The following is a 25185-nucleotide window of genomic DNA, read 5'->3' on the forward strand; positions in this document are numbered from 1 at the left end:
GTGCTTGGACGCTGTTTCTTCTCTTCTTGACATCATCACTTTTCAAAAGGTATTGAATTGAAATGTGGAATTTTATTTCAATTCTTTTGTCACAGTATGCACCTTATTTCAAGAATTCTTTAACACTGGCACTAAACACAGTGTGCATAATCAAATGAACAATTCAGAGAATTTATTATTCAAAATACCTGTATTTGGACCTCGTGCAGTGGCTCACGCCTGTAATCCCAGCACTTTGGGAGGCTAGTGGGTAGATCACTTGAGGCCAGAAGTTCAACACCAACCTGGCCAACACGGTGAAACACTGTGTCTACTAAAACTACACACACACACACAAAAGCTGCGTGTGGTGGTGTGTGCCTGTAGTCCCGGCTACTTGGGAGGCTGAGGCAAGAGAATCACTTGAACCCAGGAGGCAGAAGCTGCAGTGAGCTGAGATTGCGCTACTGCTTCTGTACTTCAGCCTGGGCCACAGAGAGACACTTTGTCAAAACAAACAAACAAACAAACAAACAAACAAACAAACAAAAAACTGAACTGCACATGGGAGAAATCTCAGTTGCGAAGGCCACTTATGAGAATCTAACCAATGTCTGGTGGTCTGAGGGCAGTTTCATCTCCCCTCCATCACTGGAAGGGAGGGAAGGGGTGGGGAAGGAAGGGAACCCTGTATTTGGAGGATACAGTGACAGTAACTATTTTTTTTTTCAGACAGAATAGTGGGCTGAGCATGGTGGCTCTCACCTATAATCCCAGTACTCTGGGAAGCCAAGGTAGATGGATCATTTGAGGTCAGGAGTTTGAGACCAGTTTGGCCAACATGGTGAAACCCTGTACAAAAATTAGCCAGGTGTGATGGCACATACCTGTAATCCCAGCTTCTCAGGAGGGTAAGGCAGGAGAATCACTTGAACCCAGGAGGTACATGTTGTGGTAAGCTGAGATTGTGCCACTGCACTCTACTGTGGGCAACAGAGTGAGACTCCATCTCAAAAAAAAGAAAAAAGAAAGAATAGTAGATGGTATACTTTCTGAGTCCAATATGTACTTCTATGGAACATATAACTAATGACTAGTTTTGATACTTATATCGCCATCCTATGAAGAGAAAGTTTCAAGTGAAGGGGTCACACAGTGATCAACCCTTAAGTGTGGATTCAGGAAATGGGCATAGGAGTGATCAATGCTGGCACGTCTGGCTCTTTTTAAATGGTATTGCCTAGGGAGAGAGGAAGAGGGTGTGAGAAATGTAAGGGGAGGTACAGGTCAGAGAGATCCTTTTCGCCAAAGACTGGTTCCCTTCAGTGGTTTCCAGTGAAAAAAGAGAAGATTCTATTATTTTTGTGGGCATTTATGAAGCACTTTGTTTTTAAAATTTATTTCCCAGTTTTGATCTGCAGAAAGCCTGCCATGTCCGTTTTAGGCTGGGAAGGGCACTGGGCAAAGGGTGACAAGCCCTGTTTTCCTTGAGTTTAGGAAGAGTTCAACCAGAACCTCCATAGAGGAAATCTACTGCTGCTAACTGCTTGAAATTATATTAACCACTTATTGGTGTTCATAATTTTGTTTGTTTGTTTTTTAGCAGATTTATTGAAATTTGCAACCAAAACACAAATACAGTGCATACAAATTATGACAATAAAAATCATTTTCATCTTTTTCTAAAACAAGTAATAAAATAGTAAATAGTTTTAATCTATGCAATGTTAAAAAGATTTCAAATACAAATATTCAAATATTGATAGAAAGAAACTAATCAGGTTGCATATAGTAGACGAGAAAGGTGAATAAAGAAAATGTAGGCATCTGGTCAGCAATTGTCTTTCTGACCAGAAAGGTTGCCAAAGGTCCAAGCAAGTTTACTAAGAGACAGAACCACGACACAAATCCTACACTCTGCTTACCTTGTAACCAAAGGATCCTAGAATAAGCATGGCCCTGAAAATGGGATTGAGAACAAATCGGTTTAGTTTATTACAGAATAGAAAAAGGGCCATATTTTTAAAAGAATGGTAGTCCGGTTTAGATGCTTTTTTAAAATGTAGTTTTGAACAATTATGTGTTTGTCATTCTTAAAACTGGAGAATTTACCTCTTAGAATGACTGATTTCCATTAACTCCCTCGTACATTTTCTCCCAGATTGAGGATAGATGATGAGCTGATTCGGTAAATGAAATCTCAAATGCATCTTACAATGTAAAATACATCTTAAAAGGTAAAACATACAGGTAGAATGTAAAAATCTTAAAACATAAACCAAGAGAAATGGTTACATGAAATCATATTGAATGATCTTGTGTAGTTAAGATTATTTAAGAGTGTGCAGAACTCTTAGATAAGCATGTAGTGGGACACACTCCTCTGATGGGTACCATAAATGGTGATTCTTTTCTAGCTGCAGACTAAGATGTACCAATCATTCCTACATTCCTGAATAATGATGAAGTGTGGATCTCAATTAATCTTTGTTATACATTAGGCACAAAAACAAATGTACAGGGACAACTAGGTTTGCTTTATCTATCACACAAAATGAAAACTATCACTGTCAGCACTTTTTACAAGTCTGGCTACTAAGCAGACTTAATTACCAAACTTTTTTCTGGTATCTATGGAATCAAACATGCTTTGCTAATATTGGTGGATCCTTGCTTGGTCAAGCTAATTTGGCAAAAGTAGCAAGACTGCAGTTTGTATGTAATCTGTTGGCATTTGACAATGCAGCTGTTGACAGAATTGAATTATTTTAACCATATATGGTACCAACAGTATATGTACACTTTAAGCTCAATTGAGCCATGTCTGAAATAGCATCTCCCTTTACTCTTTCTTAATTCATTTTTTTCTTATTGTGCTTTTTAGAAATTATATAATAATTTTATGATAAAACATAGTACTTCTTTTTTGTCTGCTTCCCCCATGAGAATGTAAGCTCGATGAGGGCAAGGACTTTCTCTTATTGTCACTATCTGCAGTATCCATAGCTACTCCTGAAATGTAGTAGAGGTTCTAAAAGTACTCACTGAATGAAACCTGTATAGGTTTGCCATAACGAGTGGCCAACAAATTTTCAACAGGGTCTATCCACTGCAATTTTACCATGACTTTATACTGGGTAAGAGCGAGTTCACAGAACCATTTGTTTACATCAGATTTGAGAGACACAAAAAATGGACTGGAAAGTTGCTGTTTTACTAAGAGGTCCTTGGTAAACTCTTTTTTTTTGGTTTTGAGGCAGAGTCTTGCTCTATCACTCAGGCTGGAGTGCAGTGGCACAATCTTGGCTCACTGCATCTTCCACCTCCCGGGTTCAAGCAATTCTCCTGCCTCAGCCGCCCAAGTAGCTGGGATTAGAGGCATGCGCCACCACAGCCAGCTAATTTTTGTATTTTTAGTAGAGATAGGGTTTCACCCTGTTGGCCAGGCTGGTCTCAAACTCCTGACTTCAAGTGATCCGCCTGCCTCAGCTTCCCAAAGTGCTGGGATTAGAGGCGTGAGCCACCGTGCCCAGCTGGTCATTACTAAACTCTTAATAGCATGTCTGCATTCTGTGACATCCTTATCTAGGAATGCTACTGAAGAGATTGTGGAATTATACTGACAAAACATAGGACGCTAATGTGGAATGACTTCCAAGGGTCAGCATTAATATTATACTGCCTACTTCAGTTCTGTCTGGCCCTTCCAGCATGGTTTAAAATGAAATTTAAGTCTTTAATGCTGTCCCTGTGTCTCTTTGTCTCTGCATGTGTCTCATACACATCAATTTACCCACCCACAGCAATTTCTTTATTTAGACAAAAAGATAGAAAGGGCCATTTCCCTTTTCCCTTCATGCCCTGTAGCTTCAAAGTAGACTCTCACAGGTACAGACATGTTACCCCTCAGACCTATCCAGTGACGAGATGTAAATAGTTCACTTTAGGCACTGGCTCAGCAGTGCTGGCCCTTTCTTCCCAACTGTGGAAGATCCAATGGAGACCTGTTGAGCTTGGGAACTTCACTATGACAAGATTCATGTGATTCATGACAGACGCAACTTAAAGCACAGTAACTATAGTGTCGCTAGAAACCTGCCCTTTGTGTGCATGTGTGTGTTGCATGACCTCCTCTTACATCTGTCACTTCTTATCATCATGGACATTCTACCTCCACTCCCAACTCTGTGCCATCAGAAAGGAGGCTAGCTTGGTTCCTCCTAAGACCCAAGGAAGAGGTAAGATGAGGGTGTCTCACTACATTTGACTCAACTTGATTTTTCTAGGCAGGAAGGTTAGTAAATTAATATTCTTCTAGTTGAGTTTTTTGGGCAGTACAGTTATCTATGGAATCATGAGCACCTCTAGCATCTAAACCATAAACATACATTAGGATGGTAGTATGGCCATTGCATTTTTCCAGAGGGAGAAAAACTATTTCAGAAGAAAATTCTTTTTTATGCACAGGCTGAACTCTGTTTCATCTAATTTATTCCAATTTCTAACATTAGACAAATACAAACTGAACTCTAAGAAACAGTCAGACACAATGGTACTCACCACTAATGCATTCATTTGTGGAAAAAAATGGCATACTAAGCTCGGGCTACATGCCAAAAAGATTCAGATTTTGTAATAATATGTCAGGGGAAATCCACAACTCTATAGACAGTCACCAAATCTTGTTTATCAGGCCGTATCTTCTACAGCAGTGGTTCTCAGCATGTTGATTTTGTCAATATCTACAGATATTTTGGTCAACACAACTGGAATGGAGGAGGGGCTGTGCTAATGAATCTAGAGGTCAGGAACATTGGTGAACATCCTCCAATGCACAGAGCAGTCTCCCACAAAAAGAAGTATACAGACCAAAAGGTAAACGATGTTGAGGCTGAAGAACCCTGCTGTATACTGACAGATAGAAATCTGAAGCGTGGAAATTCACCTGATGTTTGGGAGCCTAGTAGCTAAGTGAACCCAAACTAATTTTTTTCTGTGGCTGTGAGTCTTGGACACATCACTAAAAACTTCAGTGTTTCAAACTGTGCTTAATAAAATGACTCTGTAGGATTAACAGTTGGGTACTATTCCTATGTCAGTTTACCAGTTACAGAATTAGGAGTGCCATACCACTGGTGGGCAAGTAGGACAAATGTTTTGGTTGTACTACAAGGAAGAAGATATCATGAAAGTTTTACCCAATCATAAAATGCCAGGTGATACCTGGGTTAAGAATGTTAGAGGTCGTCACGGTGGCTCACGCCTGTAATCCCAGCATTTTAGAAGGCTGAGGTAAGTGGATCACTTGAGGTCAGGAGTTTGAGACCAGCCTGGCCAATATGGCAAAACCTCATCTCAACTAAAAATATAAAAAATTAGCCAGCCGTGATGGTAGGTGCCTATAATCTCAGCTACTTGGGAGGCTGAGGCAGGTGAATCACTTGAACCTGGGAGACAGGCTGCAGTGAGTTGAGATTACACCATTGCACTCCAGTCTGGGCAATGAGAGTGAAACTTCGTCTCAAAAAAGAAAAAAAAAGAAAGAATGTTAGAAAACCTGGGGATAGAAAACTCAGTGTTTTTGAGGCACGGTTATTAGGTGGTCTGTAGGGATTAATCCTAATAGGTTTGATGAGCAGCAGGGATATTTGCAAATCTGGAGATTGTCCTCCTAATCCTGGAGGAGGAAAGGAGGATGTCAGAGAGAGATAGATCAGATCTTGGACAGAGGAGATGGACGTGCCTGGCTCCAGTCCCAGCTTTGATCCTAGTGGTGTGATTCTAGGCAAGTCTCAAACCTCTGTGAAATTAGGAGCTAGCCTGTACTCTGTGGGATTCCTTCTAGCTCTATCATTCTCTCTCAAAGGTTTCCTCAACATCTGTGATGGTACACAAGGATTAGAACAACTCTGAAACAGGCTGCTAGTGAGGTATATTTATTAATTTGCAATACTGTATGGTAAAGAAAATAAAGAACAAAAGAAACATGCAGATTTGCATAAACGAGAAAACCTCTGCGAATCATTCATTCAACACACATCTACTCAGCATCCACTCTGAATAAAGCATAAAATGTTTTTCTATTTGTTTTAAATGATCCTGTGAAACTCTTTAAAAGTTTATTTCCTAAGATTTATAGCAGTTAACATTCAGTTCCACCAATAAAATTCCTCATTGGATTCCACAGGACAGATGGGTCTCCATTAGCTAATAACCTTCCAGATGGTGCTGACAAAGCACATATGTGAATACTCCTCTCAGCGGGAAATAGAGATGTAACTTCTATACTTGCCTCAACCTGCTACTAAGACTTTCTTCACAATCCTGGATTTTCAAAGATCTAAAGTTAACTCTTGTCTTAGAGAATATATGCAAACAAGTAAACTTAAAACTTAAATGCAATGCTCTCAACCCATAGCTCTGGTTCTTGTCTTTGTAATCGATGCCTCCTGAGCAGACTGCCAGCCTCGGTGTACTCCTGCTTGAGAGATGTCTGTCAGGGGAGGAGAATGCCCAGCTCCAACAGTTACATCTTCAAAAAGGCCACCTGGAGAAGGAAGGAAGACCCATAACGCTTTACTTCTATAACATGACAAAAGGACTACATGCACATCAAATCAGAATCAGGTAAGTTTGGTCAATAAGAACACATGCCGATTTAAACAGAAAAATGACTCTTAGTGGAGCCTGACACTGCATTTTACAGCGGGAACCAATTAGCCTTTTTTTTTTTTTTTTTAAATGAACCATACAGTAATTAAGATGATTCACATCCATTTTACAGAAAAATAGAGTTTTAATTGAAACTAAAGTTCTATTGCCATGAAGTAATCCAGTCCTCATTCCCATTGGTTCACAACTATTGTTTTGGACCTTACATATTTAGAATTCTGAGTCTCATTCCTATGTGATTCCAGGTCCTCATCACTATAGGTAATTATACCAGTCTCTCCTAGGTCATGGTGGTACTTTCACTTATATTGTGTTGGTCAGCAGCAATTCATCTCAAAACCTAGAGTTAAAAAAATTAATTCATACAGTCTTAGGTTCAAAATATTTTCAGACTATGTAATGAGGCCCAAATCAAATGCATCTAATTTACCAATAGTTTTGGAAACAGACACAAACATAACAAAGTCTATCATAAATGTTTAGAAAGGTTTAGTTGAGGGGTGACAATAAATTGGGAACTGTGCCATATGAGGGAGAGAGTCAAGGATAGAGCAGAGATAGATCGTGAAGTATGGCAGGCTTGGGAAGCTTGTATGAGGCCTTTACTGGGGAGAAAGTGTGAGCAACAGAAGAAAAAACACTCTACTTTTTTTTTTTTTTTTTTTGAGATGGAGTTTTGCTCGTTACCAAGGCTGCAGTGCAATGGCACGATCTCAGCTCACCGCAACCTCCGCCTCCTGGGTTCAGGCAATTCTCCTGCCTCAGCCTCCCGAGGAGCTGGGATTACAGGCATGCGCCACCATGCCCAGCTAATTTTCTTTTTGTATTTGTAGTAGAGACAGGGTTTCACCATGTTGACCAGGATGGTCTTGACCTCTTGACCTTGTGATCCACCCGCCTCGGCCACTCTACTCTTAAAGAAGTATGGGACATCTGTCAATAGCATCAAAAGTTTGTCCTTAAGTCCTGAATGCAATAAAGAGAGGTATGTATTTAACTATCTCTGTTAAAAGGAAAGGGAAAGGAAGGGTCACACAGGGCAGAAAGCATCTGCTTTATGCTGAGTAATTCGGGATGTTACCCTTCATACAGTGCTAGTGAAAAGGCACCTGCTGAGTTTCTGTATCAACTTCCTGCTGAGTTTCTGTATCAAGAGAACACCAAATTGGAAAGAGCAGCAAAGAGGAAAGGTTAATTCCTAAACAAAATGTAAACACGGACAACTAATGCAAACCTCAAGAGCTTACTGTGAAGCTCAAATGAAATCATTGTTAGTTCAAGCTGCACCATTCTGTAACTCCCTCCACCACTTCACAGACCCTGGTCAAAGTAAAACGTTCCATGAGGGTTTGGACCATGACAAACATCCTGCCCAACCATCTGACTTTTTTATCATACCCTGGCGGGCAAAGACCCAACGGAAGTAACATCCCTATCATATCTTGCTGGACAAAGATCCAAGGAACATCCTATGACATCCCATTGGAAAAAGGGCCAAACCACCTGATCACAGGAACATCTTATCAATATCCCGCTGGGCAGCAAGCCATACTGCCCAAACCCCTCCCTCCCACACTTGTAAGTACTCCAGCCTGTAAGCAGTGGTGGGCTCTGGTATTAAGCTGGTCCCTTACCTCTGCAGTTCTTATGCTGGACATAAAACCTGCATTGCTGTAGACCCGCTAACTCTCTGTCTTTAACCCTCACCTTTCCTTCAAAACCTAACAGTAATTGTTAGGAACATCCCTGTGTTTTCCCTGTCTCTCAGCTGACAGGAGATATTAGAAGCCTGTGAATACACCAGATGAGAAGAGAGGCCCGTAGAGCCTGTTACAGGGGAAGGAAGACCAGAGGCCATGGAGTCTGACGTAGGGCTCACTGTGGGCAGTGTCCCTGGCAGGTAGCATTCGGCTTCTACATAGACAGTTTACAGGGACAGGAAGCTCACAACTGTACAAAGAAGACAATGCTGCTGCTTATATTCAAACAGAAAGACAATGGAAGAAAATCAGTTATCTCTTTTTTTACCTCTGAAAATTGCTGTCATGGAGTATTCCAACCAGAAACTACTTAGCGTAAGGATAACACTGATAAATTACGTTACAAAAATGGTTAAGAGGCTGGGCACAGTGGCTCATGCCTGTAATCCCAGCACTTTGGGAGAGGCCAAGGCAGGCAGATGGCTTGAGGTCAGGAGTGCAGGAATAGTCTGCCAATATGGTGAAACCCTGTCTCTACTAAATACACAAATTAGCCAGGCGTGGTGGCAGATATCTGTAATCCCTGCTACTTGGGAGGCTGAGGCATGAGAATCACTTGAACCCACGTGGCAGAGGTTGCAGTGGGCCGAGATTGCACCACTGCAATCCAGCCTGGCTGACAGAGGGAGAGTCCATCTCAAAAATAAATAAATAAATTAAAAAAAAAAAAAAAAAGGTTAAGAATTTTAGCTATACAGAACAGTGGTTCTCAACTTGAGGTGATTTTGTGTACTGGGGGGCATATGGCAGTATCTGGAGACATTTTCAATGGTCAATATTTACTGGAAGGGGGTGCTACTGGCATCCAGTGGACAGAGGCCAGGGGTGTTCACCTACCATGTAGAGAGCCCCTATGACAAAAAATTAGCAGCTAGCCCCTTTCGGCCTTTCCTCATCCACAAAATGGGAATTCTAACAGGATGTACATGAAATTTGTAAAACACTTTATTAAGCCTATTTTGATTGTTTTCGTCCACAGCATGGTCCTATGATTTAGTAAAGCAGGTATTTGAAACTTTGTTTTACATATGAAGAAACAGAAGTTCAGAAAATGTAAGAAACTTGCTCAGGTAGCAAAGCTGTTAAGTGACAATGGTGGGCTTAAAAAGAAATTGATTTCTAATCCATGCTTTTCCCACTATAACTTTACAGATGAATGACAGAAAACTATAGAGGCTTAGAGACTTCCAATCTTTGGTATTGCCGCAAATACTAAAAGATTTCTTTTGCCTGCCTGTGAATATGAACTCAAGATGAGGAACACTACAAAAGAGGCTGAGCTGATTAAATTAAATGATGCAAAATGGAGCCTCCCACTGAAAAAGAAAGAAGTTTAAAATTTGGCTTAATGCCTTTTTTTCCGTCTAGTTTTTATAGTTCCATTTGCCAAGCACATTATGTATTTTTAAAGACAACGTGAAACTGCAGTCATCCTTGGGAACAGGTACTGTACAATGCATTTTATTACTTATATTTTAAACACTGTGAGTTAACATATTTCAAATGCTGGTTTTGTGTTCTCTACCATTTATCCATGACAGGAAAAATTACTTCCCCTAACTGCCATTTATTTTAAGAGAGGATAATTTTATTTTGTTCCACTACACTGAAAAAGATCTCTATATTTCATCTTTTTAGTTTTATTCCCCAAAGTAAAAGTTTTAAAGCTTCGCATTGCATGTGACTATCGCTGCAGCTTTAAACTCTGTTGGTTGTTACATTTCTGGAATATAGTTACAAAGCATAAATAATTATTTTAAAAAACAAAAGACAATCTTTTCCTGTTGGTTGTAAGATTTGACTTAGTTTTGTGCACCTGAATAGTGACACTTGGGAATGAAGAGAGGGAGAGGACGTTAAGATATCTAAAAATTATTTCTCTGCTTAGAGTCATCATCGAAAAACAATCTTTTAAACCACAATAAACATGGCCAGGTTGATGTACTGTTGACCAAATGTAAGCCTGGGAAGCATTAATACATTTGTGTGAAACATTAAATACTTTTTAATGTGATTTTTACCCTAGATAACAAATTTATATTATTTCTCAACATTTATTTAGAATTTCAATCACTACAAAGATATATCATCAAGGCTGGCTACATAGAAAGGCTTTAGAAAGGACTCTTCACACTAAGTACACAGACACAAATGTTCCTTTTAAAAAGGACATTGTTGACTTAAAATCCAGTTTCTTGGCCAGGCATGGCGACTCACACCTGCAATCTCAGCACTTTGGGAGACTGAAGTGGGTGGATCACCTGAGGTCAGGAGTTCAAGACCAGCCTGGCCAACATGGCAAAACCTCATCTCTGTTGAAAACACAAAAATTAGCCAGGTACAGTGGTGGGTGCCTGTAATCCCAGCTATTCAGGAGGCTGAGGCAGGAGAATCGCTCGAACCCAGGAGGCAGAGGTTGCAGTGAGCTGAGATCCCGCCACTGCACTCCAGCATGGGTGACAGAGTGAGATTCTGTCTCAACAATAAATAATTACTTGAATAAAATAAAATAAAATCTAGTTTCCAAGATCCAAATTTCCTTTACAAAATATACATGTAAAAACAAAAATTAAATAAAAAACCCCAACTTTTTCTAGTATCTATCAAATATACTTGATGTCTTGAAATCACACTGGGATTAAGTAGTTTTTACTAACTCACTAATTTGGCATTAATCATGCCATGATGAGGATACCCTGGACTCAACTTTCTGTGTTGAATAAATACTGTAAGATATTCCTCTCTCTGGGCTGGGAGGCTAGCTTCATTCATTCAATCATTAATAATCATCGATGTGACACTGATTGTTCCAGCCACAGACCACACTGAGAAGGGATTCCTAAAATGAGAATGGGAGAGGCAGTCAGAGAATCAGGTGATTCCAGTAGCATGGAGTAAATTTAAGATGGACATTAACACCTGTTGGGAGAAACAAAACTATTTTTGCGTTATGAAAGCAAGAGAGCCTTCTGAGGCACTACCCTGGGAGAGGCAAAGAGAGCCATAAACCCTGGCATGGCACAGAGTTTCCCACACACTTGATCCCCCTAGGATGCTGGCCTGCTAAATGAATAACTGGCAGACAGGAAAGACCAAACAAAACACCAAAAATGTGAGAAACAGTCCAATGAGGAAGAAGATCCTGTCCCTCCAAATTGGCAACAATTATATGTGTAAGGGACAGAAACTATAGACTAAGGGAACACCAGTGTAGCCTTCCAAACCTGGACTTTCTGCACACATTCTGTAAAGACTTTTAAAAAGGAGAGAGAAAAAAAGATGGATGTCTGTAAATTAAACTTTCACTCTGTATTTGCTTTAAGCCCTGATGTACCATGAAAATTTACATATAACTAAAAAGCTTGTTGATTCCAAAAGTTAAGCTGAGCCTTGTTATGTCCTTAGCAGACATCTAGGTAGAAGGCTAGCAGTCCACTTAAAGGATGAGATGTACTACAAGAGATGTGTACATGGCAGGGGACTACTGGTGCCTTTTCATCTCTAGATGGGGCTGAAATCAAGGACCACTGTAACGGTTACTGTATCTTGATCCTATTCTTTGACAAAGCAAGTAAGTCCTAGACATGAACTTCTCCTCACTTCTTTTAGAATAACTGGACTACTGACAATATTGTTGGCATTGCATGGTGATATTGTAACACTGTAGAGAACAAGCATTTCTGATGCTCCCAGTCATATAAAGCAAATCCAGTAACTTTACTAATGCGATCAAACCCACGGGGCCAACATTTATATAGCAGTAGTCTTCTAATGTTACATTAAAACAGACTGCCTCTGAAGCACAAAACATTTGTACGAAAATAATTCTATGATATGAATATGAGTGGGTGTTAAAACACAAGATATAAAATGGTGCTACCTCAATACACACAGACTCACAAATCAAAAAGTCCCTGTAATTTCTCCTTCCTATGGAATATCTGCAGGAAGGAACCCGAAGAAGGGAACAGTGGCACTGCTGCAGCTTTGGCCTAAAGTGGTGTTTTGAAAATCACCACTGTGCTGCGACGTGCCTCTGATCAAACACATTTATTCAGAAACAGAGTTCCTAGAGCTCAGAAATAAAGTACTTTTCGCTAGTATCAATTAGTTGAAACATTTACAATTGCTTAAGGAGAGGTGCCTTTAGCAGCAAAACCATTCTAATACATCATATTTAAAATAAACCACCCCCTCTCTTACCTTAAAGTTAAGAAGCATGGCTGTTGAAGAAATGATATGCTTAAAATATTGGTACAATTAGAAATCCCAGGAAGGGACATGAACTCCTATATTATGGAACAAAATAGATTTCTACAGCAGTTGAATGGGTTCTGTCATTTAAATAAATTTATTTCACTGGCAATCTTTAAATTCCTATTTTAACTGTAATATTAATTCTTCAAAGAGACATGCAACCAAGAAGAAAACCTGCTTCATGCAGATAAAACACTTTCTGACCCACTGTGAAGGAAAGTAGAGGAACCAGCTTGTAAGCTTGTGGCTGTGGATCCCAATAGTTGTCAGTCGAAAAGTGTCATGGAAATACTATGCAGGCAGTAAGGAGATGCTGCAGTGAGTGGCCTGAGGCCAGGGCTACTTGTGCATGAGTGAAGAATTCTGTCCAGTAGGAAGAATGGCAAAAGGTGACCTAATACACTTTTTTTTTTTTTGAGGCAGAGTCTTGCTCTGTTGCCAGGCGCCAGGCTGGGGTGCAATGACACAATCTCGGCTCACTGCAACCTCTGCCTCCCGGGTTCAAGCAATTCTCCTGCCTCAGCCTCCCAAGTAGCTGGGACTACAGGGACACGCCACCACACCCAGATAATTTTTGTATTTTTAGTAGAGACAGGGTTTCACCATGTTGGCCGGGATGGTCTTGATCTCTTGACCTGGTGATCCACCCTCCTCGGCCTCCCAAAGTGGACCTAATACACTTTTTAAGAGAAAGGGCTAAGGAGGGTCATACCTGCCTTTGAAAACCAACCTGGACACTTTTATTTTATACCGGAAATAAAAAGCTTTACTTCTGTTGCTTAGTATTCAACAAGTTCTTTATTGCAATTATTGAAACTTAGAAAAGTCTAGATTTATATTGCCTATTATAATTCCTGTTTAAATACATGATTTATGATTATATGAATTATAGACAAACTGAGAAAACACAGAAAGGTACAAACAAAATTTTTGTGGCTACATCATTTAGGGATAACTACTATTAACATTTTGGATATATATTGTTAGATTTTTATTTCTATGTTTTCTGGACATTTCCATATAGCTGTTTTGTGAAATATAAGTTTTAAAACTAAATGTAATATATACTGTAGTAATTTTCATATAATACTGTTCTAGGATATTTTTAATTGCTGCATTATATTTTACTATGCATCTGCATCACTTAAAAAACAACAAAAAAGAGTAAGTGAATAACTTATTTCACCAGAAAGCAAATCTGAGTAGTTTGGTGAGGGAGCAGGGCTTGGGGAGGGGGTAGTATTCACTGACAGTCCCAGGAAGCACTTTAAAATAGTCCAGCCGAGTGGTTCTCAGGGGTTGTTTCTGGACCAGCATTGCTGGCCTCACTTGAGAACATGTTAGAAAGGCAAATTACGGTGCCCCACTCCAGACTTACTGAATCTAAGGGTGGGACCCAGCAAGGGGTGTTTTAATAGGTTATCCCGGTGATTCTAATGCTTGCTAGGTTTGAGAGCTGTTGATCTAGTCCAACCATTTTATACAGCTGAGCAAACCATTCTGGAGAAGGAAACTGGGTTAAAGTGACATAGCTAATTAGGCAAGGACTCTAACAAATGTCTTCTAACTCCTACTCCAGTGTCTTCATTTCTAGACCAGTGCAAACTCAAAGGTGCTGATTTGGGTGTTCAAAAATCCTTTCAAAAAATATCTCTTTCCTCTAGAAGACAATAAAATTGTCAAACAAGGGAGAAAGAAACAAATTATAACCAAGCTCCTTTATTAATATTTCCCAATATTAATAAATTGGGAAATATTAATAAAGGAGCTTGGATATAATCTGTTATTGCTGTTGACAAAAGGAAAGCCGAGCCCTTTTTTGTTCATTATGTAGAGACTGAAGAGGCCAATATCTCAAAATCAAATTGACTTATCATACAAAGTTAGGCTGTTAAAAGTTAAGTGAATGAATTTTCTGGGGGAGAGTGGCATTTAGTGGGGACACTTCCATTATGCCCTGATATGGCATATAACTAGACTGTAGCATATCACATATGACTACATTCCTTTCTAAATCTGGTCACTCCACATGGGTTTCTAGCAAATTTATTTGGTTAGCTCAAGTAAAGAAAGCGGTCACAAATTTGGCTTCAAAATAAGCTACAGTACCACCACCAAAGGCTGGCAAGGAAACTGAGTCTTCCATACATTGCTGAGTAGGGGAATATAAGAGTAGAGCCATTCAAGAAAACAGTTTGGCAGTTTATTTTAAAAACTAAACATGTAATGACTACATGACCTAACAACATCAGATTAGGATTTTGTCTCAGAGAAATAGAAACTTATGGTCACACAATAATCTGTACACGAATGTTTAAGTCGGCATTATTTTGATAGCCAAAACCTGGAATCAGCCCAGGTGCATGGTTAAATTGTACATCCACACAACAAACACGCCTCAGCAATAAAAAGCAGCCCACTATCAATATACATGTCTTAGAAGAATCTCTAGGGAATTATGCTGAGTGAAAAAAGTCAGTCTCTAAAGGTTACATATTGTAGCATTCCATTTACATAACGTTTTTGAAATGACAACATTTTACAAGTAAAGGACACAGCAATGATTGCAGGGGTTAAGGATGGTGGAGAGGAGAGGGTGTGATTACAAAAGACCTAGAGGAGGGATTCCTGTGTTGACAGAACTGTTCAGTGCCTTGACTATGTTGGTCGATACACAAGCATACACAGGTGATAAAACTGTATAGAACTCAGTGCACCTATCAACACTGTTTACATTTTTCAGTAGTTTGTATAAGCTCTTTAGTAAATGTTAATATGTTTTTGTACAGTGAAGAAATTAAGTGCCAAGCATGGTACCATCTCACTAAATCCTTAAAAAATCCACTTGAATTGAATATCTAATTTAATTCTCTCTAAATTATAAGTGAAGACTCAAAGGTCAGAGAAATTAAGGAACTTTTGCTAATGGCTGTAAAGCTAGTAACAAGACTAGGGGTACGAGCTGATATTTGTCTCAGCCTCACATTCATTTCATCATAAAGGCTCCCTTCCATTTAATTATGGTGAGTGATAACTGCTATGGTAACTTTAATTGAAGAAGGAATCCATAATGCAATTTTAAGCCAGATTTGGTAGCAGTTGAAATGATGCAGGCATTCTTTTTTTTTCTTTTTCTTTTTAGAGATGGGGGTCTCGGTTTGTAGCCTAGGCTGGTCTCAAACTCCTGGCTTCAAGTGATCCTCCCTCCTCGACCTCTCAAAGTGCTGGGATTACAGGTGAGTCACCATGTACAGCCAGCATCCTATTTTTTTGAGAAGAAAGTAGATTCCCTCTTTTGGATTAGTGGTAAGGAGGAGAAAGAAGAGATAGAATGGCAAAGTAAAATCCTACTTATAAGGGGGAAATAATTCTTTGATTAGAGGAGGAAACTTCTGGCAGCGGAAGAAAGTCAACAGGATAGATGACAAATTGGCCTGAAATCTTGGGCAGGAACTTTAAAGCTGGATACGTCATAGTAGCATAGTTCAATCAGTTCAGTAAAAGTGATTATGACTTGGAATAATCAAATAACAGGTAAGGACTGGCAAGAAAGGGATCAAATTGTAACCAGATGCTCATTTCTTTAGCCATTTACCACTCAGACATTCCTTTGAAAATACACTTAAGACATGCAAATTTTAAAAAGAAAAACATGCTAATATAGCCATTTAAAAATAAATATCATTTGTTTCTTAAGTGGACTTGCTGGAAATAAAGAGGGATCACAAAACAGTAATTAGCCTGTTTATTTTAAAGGAGGGGTTAATAATGGCTTATGAGGAGTTTACAAACAGTCATATCAACAGAGGGGAACAAACTGAAGAGGATGCTATGTGAGGTTTTAACAGAAATCTTGGCTTTTTTACTTTTATGCACATAGAAGGCAAAGGGGTTTCTTTTATAGATGAGAACAGTCCACTGAGCTTTTCCAGGTCAAGAACAGTGTAGGGTGTAGGAATAGAAAAAAGCTCTCAGCATTCAAAGTGGTAGATTCTCCATGAGAAGCTGGAAGTCTCAGGTGGCTACTAGGAAGGTGTAGAAAGGTGAATTCTAATTGATATGAAAAGACTGAAGAATTGGAGATAAAGTACAGTAAGTCCTCACTTAATGTTGTTGATACATTTTTGTAAACTGATTTTAAGCCAAAAAAGTATTAATGAAGCAATTTTTTTCATCAATGTTACAATGAAATGACGTTGAAGGAAACAATATTATTCAAGGACCTGCCATATGTCATTTTACTTAAGTCGCAGTTTCCAAGAACCTATCAATAATGTTAAACTAGGACTACTGTACATTACACAGAGAGAAGTAAAAACAGATTAGTGTAAGAAGGCAGCAGTTTGTACACTGCTAGACATGGTGGGAGAGCAGAAAAATATAGGCTCTTGGGAGAGCTGAGATTGAATACCTCCCTGACATTTACTAGCTGAGTGACCTCTTGGAGGCTTAGCTCCCTGCAGTTCTGCCCACCAGTGGTTGTGGGGATTAGTAATAAAGGACATAAATGGCTGGGCAGGCCATGGCACAGATGAGGTCTTCGATAAATGGAAGAGCTTAATATTATTACACTAAACCTTAATGTTTCTTTTAAATATTGCTGCAGATGTATCTCTTTCTCTACCTGATTCTAATGAACAAATTCATGTTTAATTGTTTATTTTTAAAGGAGAAGCATAAATGGCTAATTGTGTATATAAAATATCCAAGGCTTAAATAAGGCTTTTTTCCACCTGTTATCCCAAGTAACAAAACATCTACCAGTGACAGTCACTGAAATTGCAGATATTGCATCTGAAGAAAAAACAAAACCTATAGCATTTTCAAATATAAGAATGTAGGTGACTTAGTGTAAAATATCACCCACTACTTGAAAAATAACTTGAAGCCCAGAGGCCACTGACTGGACTGTGTAGGGGGCGTCTAGTGGTGTGTAATGGGCAGCACTCCTAGGGATTCAAAACAGCACATCCTGGATTGCTGACATAATCCATTCCTGAGAAATTCAACTCTGAATCCAGGATTAATGATTAAGCCATGGATCTTTAATACATGAAACGATTTGGCCGAATAGGCCTTTACTAATACAGGCACATCTCATTTATTCTCCTTTACTTTATTGTATGTTGCAGATATAGCATTTTTTACAAACTGAAGGTTTGCAGTAACCCTGCATTAAGCAAGTCTGTTGGCCTCATTTTTCCAGCAACATGTGCTCATTTCATTTTCTGCATCACATTTTGGTAATTCTCTCAATATTTCAAACTTTTCCATTAATATTATATTTGTTTATGGTGATCTGTGATCAGCGATCACTGATGTTACTGTTGTAATTGTTTTGGGGTGACACAAACTTAATCAATACATGTCATGTGTTCCGACTGTACCAATGACCAGCCATTCCCCTATCTTTCTCTGTCTCCTAGGGCCTCTCTATTCTCTCACACAAAACAATACTGAAATTAAGCCAATTAATAACCCTTCAGTGGCCTCTAAATGTTTAAGTGAAAGGAAGAGCCACACATATTTCACTTAAATGAAAAGCTAGAAATTATTAAGCTCAAGGAGGAAGGCATGTTAAAAGCCAAAATCAGCAAAAGCTAGGCCTCTTGCACCAAACAGCCAAGTTGTGAAGGAAAAGGAAAAGCTCTTGAAGGGAACTGAAAGTGCCACTCCAGTGAGTGACAAGAAAGCAAAAGTGTCTTAAAGCTGATATGAAGAAAATTTGGACAGTATAGATAGAAGATGAAACCATCACAACATTCCCTTAACTCAAAGCCTAATCCAGAATTAGGACCCTAACTCTCTTCAATTTTATAAACACTGAAAGAGGTGAGAATGCTGCAAAAGACAAGACTGAAGCCAGCAGAAGTTGGTTCATGAAGTTAAAGGAAAGAAGCCATCTCTAAAACATAAAGGTGAAGGCACAGGTGCTAATGGAGAAGCTGCAGTAAATTACTCAGACGATCTAATTAAGATCACTGATGAAGATCACTATGCTAAGCAACAGATTTTCAACATGGACGAAACAACCTTCTACTGGAAGAAGATCTTACCTAGGACCTTCACAGCCAGAGAGAAGTCAGTGCCTGGCTTCAAGGCTTCAAAGGACAGGCTAACTCTCTTGTCAGGGCCTAATGCACCTGCTGACTTTAAGTTGAAGCCAATTCTCACTTATCATTGGGAAAATGATAACTACTGCTCAGAAAAAAGATACCTTGGAAATATTACTGCTCGTTGACAAGGCACTTGGTAACCCAAGACCTCTTATGGAGATGTACAGGAGATTAACATTTTCATACCTGCTAACAGAACATCCAATCTACAGGGTATGGATTAAGAAGTAATTTCAATTTCCAGTCTTAGTATTTAAGAAATACATTTCGTAAGGCTATAGCTGCCATAGAAAGTGATTCCTCTGATGGATCCGAGGAAAGTAAATTGAAAACCTGATGGGAAGAATTCACTATTCTAGATGCTATGAAGAACGTCTCTGATTCATGGAAGGAGGTCAAATTATCAACATTAACTGTGAGCTGACCATGGACTGTGAACACTTTAAGACTTCAGTGGAGGAAGTCACTGCAGATGTGGTGGAAATAGCAACAGAATTAGAACTAGAAGTGGAGCCTGAAGATATGACTGAATTGCCAAAATCTCATGATAAAACTTGAATGAATGAGGAGTTGCTTCTTATGGGTGAGCAAAGAAGGTGGTTTCTTGAGATGAAATCTCATAGTGAAGATACTGTGAACAATGTTGAAATGACAACAAAGGATTTAGAATATTACATAAACTTAGCTGATAAATCAGTGGTGGGGTTTGAGAGGACTGAATCTAATTTTGGAAGAAGTTGTACTGTGGGTAAAATGCTATCAAACAGCATCACATGCTACAGAGAAATCATTCATGAAAAACAAGACAATTGACGTGGCAAACTTCACTGCTGCCTTATTTTAAGAAATTGTCACAGGCACGCCAACCTTCAGCCACCACTCTCTTAGTCAACAGCCATCAACACAGAGGCAAGACTCTCCACCAGTGAAAAGATCAGGACTCATTGAAGGCTTAGAAATCATTAGCTTTTTTCTTTTCTTTTTTTTAGCAGCAATAAAATATTTTACAATTAGATATGTACATTGTGTTTTTAGACATTTATAGTACAGTGTAAACATACCTTTTATATAAACTGGGAATCCAAAAACTTCATGTGACTTCCTTTGCTGAGATACTCGCTTTATTGTGCTGGTCTGGAACCAAACTCGCAATCCCTGCAGTATGCCCTGTATATTCAGCTTAAATCATAAGATTAACTTAAGAGTCTGGATGATTATTCACTCAGACACTGAATAATCATGGGAATGGATAGACTAAATATGACCTGTAATAACTAAATAATTAGTGTATTTCATTGTGGACTGGACTTTTCTGGTTACTGGGACACTGAATACTTGGAAATGACCAATGCTTACTCATATTTCATTGGAAAATATCATGAGCCTTTAATATTGGCTATCACAAACTGCCGGCTTCTAGTTCACTATGAGACCTACATCTTGCCATCCTTCTATAGAAATGCAAGTTCTATGACTTGTCCTCATTAGTTCACTAATTTGCACACTTCAATCCAAGTCAGAGCTGGCCCAGTGTACAGCTAAAGGGGCAGCGTGGCTTAGGAGGAGGAACATGTGTGTCAAGAGACAACATGGTGAGACTGCCCAGTCTTCAGGCTTTGGTGTCTTCATCTGTAAGACAGGCCTCCCCTCCTCTTCTGGTTGGTCAAGGATTGAGTCAGATACTGCAATTTCTGTGATTGCCCCCTGCAGGCACTCTCTCAAACTCAAGTCTGGGAAAGCTTACAACCAAAGGCCTCCACCTGCCTCAATGGGACCTGAAATTCGTGATTGAAGAGCTGCAAATGTAGCACTAAAAATTCAGGGGCTCTTCTGCAGCAAAATGAGAAATAATTTCTCATCAAGTAAGTCTATTGGCCCCAGTTTTCAGGATTGAAGAAGTCCTGAAAGGAGACGCAGAAACATAAATTTTAATGTGATGGGAGTAAGGACCATAACCTGTTGAAAGTATAAAGCCATGAAAGAAAATATACTGTTTTGATGGGGAGTAGAGAAAAATTTGAAACTCATATATTATTTTATATGTCTTTAACACACCTAAATTGCTAAAAGATTATGAACATTAACAATTATGTCATTGAGCCTAGTGTTCTCTCAGAAGTATTCCATTTGGTATATTTAAAGATAAGGCCTTATATACTCCTTTGCAAAATGTTCTCCTCTATTTTCTTTCAATTTAGGGGTAAAACATTCCTTTGAAAACATACTTTTATAAGTTTTCCGCTAGTTTTCTTTGAGTCTTCATCTTTCTAAGGCATTAAAGATCAATGGAAAAACAGTGGATCCAGATGGGTCCCTCAGTAGGGATCTTTGGACAACCAACCAGCATGAAGTAAGCGTGCATGCTCTCATTTCTTTTCTCAAGAACCCCGGGTTTATAACACTAGTATGATGCTAATAAACAAATGCAGAGAGGAAAATGTTGGGGGCAGGTTAAATCACTGGATATTAATCTTTTCACAGCAACATACCAACAAACAAGGCCAGCAAGACACAGTTTCTTACTTACATCTAGTCATCCCAGCAATCCTCTCTCCCTGTTCAAACATCTGCTTTCACTCTCCAATAAACCCTTAACACTAATAGTCTGTAGTGTACTAAACTGGTTTTGTTTTTAACTTACGGAAAAATTTCAAATACTAATATATTCTCTAGTGAAGATATAATTAATCTACAAGTATTTATTAACCAGAAACAACGATTACAAGCTCACGACCATTTGTTTCATCCAAATCCCTGCCACAGACCTCTTCTGAAGCAAATCACATATGATTCAGTATGTATGTTTAAAAGAGAAAGGCTACTATAAAAATAAAACCACAATGCCATGATCACATTTAAAATATCAACAATTCCTTAATATAACCAAATATCCTGTCAGTGACCACATTTCCCCAACTAGCTCATACATTTTTTTAACAGTTGATGTTAGTTTAAGTCAGAAACCATGTTGTATAAGTATTACAACTAATAAGTCTTGGCTCTTAAATAATAGATTCTTCTTCTTTCCTCTTTTCTCCATTTGCAATTTGTGTTTCAAAGAAATTAGGCCTTTTGTTCTGCAGAGTTTTCCAAAGACTAAAATGTGACTACTTTTATGCTTTTAGTGTCCTTGTGAATTCATGGATTTGAAATATATTTGATATGCTTTAATCCACTGCAGTCTTTCTCACGGATACTCAAACCTGCCCATCGTTATCAGTAGGAAACTCTTCAACTTAAAGCCTGAGTCCTTTTGACATGATCCCAGTAGTTTATAATAATTCGATTACTTTTCTCCTCACTTTACGGTAAGACAGAACTCAGTCTTGTCTTGCACATTTTTATCTCAGACATAGAATCAGCCATTTTCCCAAGAAGCCTGTTTCCTTTTAGTGGAGAATGGTATTTAGCCATCACATCTGGAGATTGCTTTATTGCTTACAAAGCACTTTGAACACTTAAACACATGTATACACCTAATACACGCCACTCCCCTTCTGCAGGCCACTGCATTCCCTTTTCAAAGTGCAGTGAGAAAACACCCTGCTTCAAGTGTCCTTGTATCCTGTTTAGAAACAAGGTCCTAAACTACTCAGAGATGAATCTTTCTGTAGAAAATACTACCTTAAAACCGTCTTAACTAGTAAAAAGTTCATGAGTTCCTCCCTTTTCCACTGTAATTAAAAGGAAACAGCTAAGCTCTGTTATCAGAAAATAGGAATGGAAAAAAGAATTTTTCTAGATAGAGGAATTAATTTTTTTTTTTAACTAGGTAAAGACATTCCTGTATGAGTAAAAGAAAAATGGAGGGAGAAGGGAGAAATAACTGCTTCCAGAAAAAGGCTCACCACAAAACTCCCTTGGGCATGGAATTATAAAAGTGACTCACTGCTTTATGTGGGGACAGGTTCCTGCTGTTAATTTGCTTGTCAAAGCTGTGGAAGGATGAGGTCAGGCTGTTGCTGTGTAGGGGCTGTGCGCACTGGAAGGCTATGCCATAGAAAATTAAAGTAGTTCTGTATACCTGTCTGGCTAATTAGGAGGAGTATTTCTAACCTCTAAGGAAAATACTCTCTAAACTCACAGGATGTTTGGAAGTGGAAACAAACAAACAAAATCCAGAAGGCATGTTTCATAGTGGTTTTTATAATTTAGATCAAATTTATTCAGATGCCCAAAGGTTTCTCAGTCCCTGAGTTTCCTGTAAAAACTCAAAACAATTATGAGTACTGGTGGGGGATGTAGGAAGGGAAAAGGACTCCTACAATCAATGATAAAAAGCCTTAAACAGATCTTTCACAAGAGAAGATAAACCACCTGAAAAGGTGCTCATATCATTGATCCTTAGGGAAATGCAAGTGAGAATCATAATTAGATATCTGGAATAGCTAAATAAAAGGTTGGCATCACAAAATGATGTCATTGATGAAGCAGGGAACAGCTGGAGCTCTCAGACATGGATGCTGGGAGTGTAAAATGGCACATGCACTTTGCAAAAGTGTTTAGCAATTTATTAAAAGTTAAATATCCGTCTACCCTACAACCCAGTAATTCCATTCCTAGATATGTACCTGAGCTGAAAACAAGTCCACAAAAAGATTTTACCAGAATATTTACAGCAGCCTTATTCAAAATAGCCCCCAACAGGAAACAATGTATGTGCCCACTAACAAGAGAACTGATTAACAAATCGTGGCATATTTATTCAGTGAACTACTATTCTGCAACAAAAAGGAATGAAATACTAATAAATGCAATAATATGGATAAATTGCAAAAACACTATGTTAAGTGGCAGGTCCAGACAACAAGGAGTACATACTGTATGATTCAATTTATACAAAGTCCAAATACAGGCAAAATGAATCTAAGAAGATAGAAAATAGAAAGAGTGGTTTTCAAAGAGGGAAGATTGACTGTAAAAGACCTGAAGGGAACTTTATGTGAAATGGATATAATCTAAATCTTCTTTTTGGATAATGGTTACATGGGTGTGTATCAGTGGTTCTCAACCAGGGAACATTTGGCAATGTCTGGAGATATTTTTGATTGTCATATTGTCATAACTAGGGGAATGCTACCGGCTTCTATAGGTAGAGGCCTGAGATGAACAGGACAGCTCTCTACCAAAAAAAAAAAAAAAAAAAAAAATACATCTTAAAATGTCAATAGTTGGGTACAATGTACACTATATGGGTGACACTAGTGCATGGACTTCACGGCTACACAATTCATCTTTGTAACCAAAAATCACTTGTACAAAAAGAAACTCAGTAACACCTTTTCTAACTCCTGAAGATTGAGGGGGCGTGGGGGAATTTCATATTTCAATCCTATGAGTTTCACTATGCTTAATATATCTTTATTAAAATAAAAAATATTAGGAGAAAGATGGATGGGGTATAGGACTTCATCTCAACAACTCTCCTTTCAAATACACTCTTTCTTTCTTCCCTTTTTCCACTTGTATAACTTACTCATGTTCTGTGCCACTCCAAACGTCCTGAAGGCCTCAGGGAGATGTTTACACAGTCAGTGCACAAAGACAGCCTTGGAGTCATAAAGCAGTGTGGGAGTGGAACAGGGCCTGGCTCAGGCTTCAGGTGAGTCAGCCCAGGTTTCCCAGTAAGCCTCAGCATTTCACTCGCTCCACTCTGGAGTACCACACTCTTCCTGGGCCCATGGCTCTGTGCTCAATTCATGCAGTTTGAAGTAGTCACGGAGTGTGACAAGTATGAAACTGGGTGAGGACTGTCCCACAGGTCACAGTAACAAGTTGGCAACTTACTTCTGTGGTTCTCTCTGAATCTAAGAGAACACTCCTGGTACAAAGTTAAAAGTTGTTCTTATGTGGAAAGAAAAATGAATCTGAAAATGCAATGCCATGAACTAGTTTAGGGTACAGGTACTATTAACTCTGATGTTTGCAGAAAACAAGCAGCTTATGATTCAGGTTACTAACGTTGAATTGCATAAACATTTTCTTCCTTGAGGGAATCTGAACTGTATAACATTAGCCTTTCTGCCAGTGATTTTCAGGCCTTCCCTAATACTTACAATGGTACCCAGAATATATTCTCTGTTAAGCCTGGAGGCAGCTCTGAGTCAGCTTTTCCCATTACCTGTACAGCTAAGCCATTCAACAGAGATATTATTCAGAAATGCCTCCAGAGAAGATGCTGCAGAGCTCCTTCAATTTTCTGGCCTTTGCTGCAGCTAAGAACTTTAGCTGACTTTTAACATAAGCATTCACATCTGCTTTCTTTCCCTTTATGCAGGGGTAGCTGCTTCAGATTTTGGGTGTGGCAAATTAGAACACCTGGGTTAGAAAAACTGCTCACAAAAACTTCCTCACTTACTCACTCTTAGAAGCTTCAAGTTTTGTACTTGTCTCTCACCTTC

At 38.9% G+C, this 25185-nt stretch overlaps 1 protein-coding gene and 1 long non-coding RNA gene across 5 annotated transcripts in view; both read right to left on the bottom strand.

Moving 5' to 3' along the window:
* Window positions 1-862: 862 nt before the first annotated feature.
* Window positions 863-3444, bottom strand: LOC144582174 (uncharacterized). Its single transcript, XR_013534367.1, has 3 exons — window positions 2092-3444; window positions 1905-1938; window positions 863-988 (listed from the first exon to the last, which is right to left on the bottom strand). It is a non-coding gene; the product is annotated as an uncharacterized LOC144582174 (long non-coding RNA).
* Window positions 3445-5899: 2455 nt separating this feature from the next.
* The window catches only part of UBE3D (ubiquitin protein ligase E3D), a 203906-nt gene continuing 184620 nt past the window's right edge, over window positions 5900-25185 (bottom strand). For all 4 annotated transcript variants that reach the window (XR_013534366.1, XM_008994709.4, XM_035296189.3 and 1 more), the window contains one exon: window positions 5900-6526. Coding sequence is in view for 3 of the 4 variants with exons in the window: in XM_008994709.4 (XP_008992957.3) it covers window positions 6506-6526 (21 nt within the window). In the remaining variant the exon portion in view is untranslated. The remainder of the gene's footprint in view (window positions 6527-25185) is intronic.

The sequence above is a fragment of the Callithrix jacchus genome, chromosome 4, assembly GCF_049354715.1.
Source record: "Callithrix jacchus isolate 240 chromosome 4, calJac240_pri, whole genome shotgun sequence".
Taxonomy (NCBI): Eukaryota; Metazoa; Chordata; class Mammalia; order Primates; family Cebidae; genus Callithrix; species Callithrix jacchus.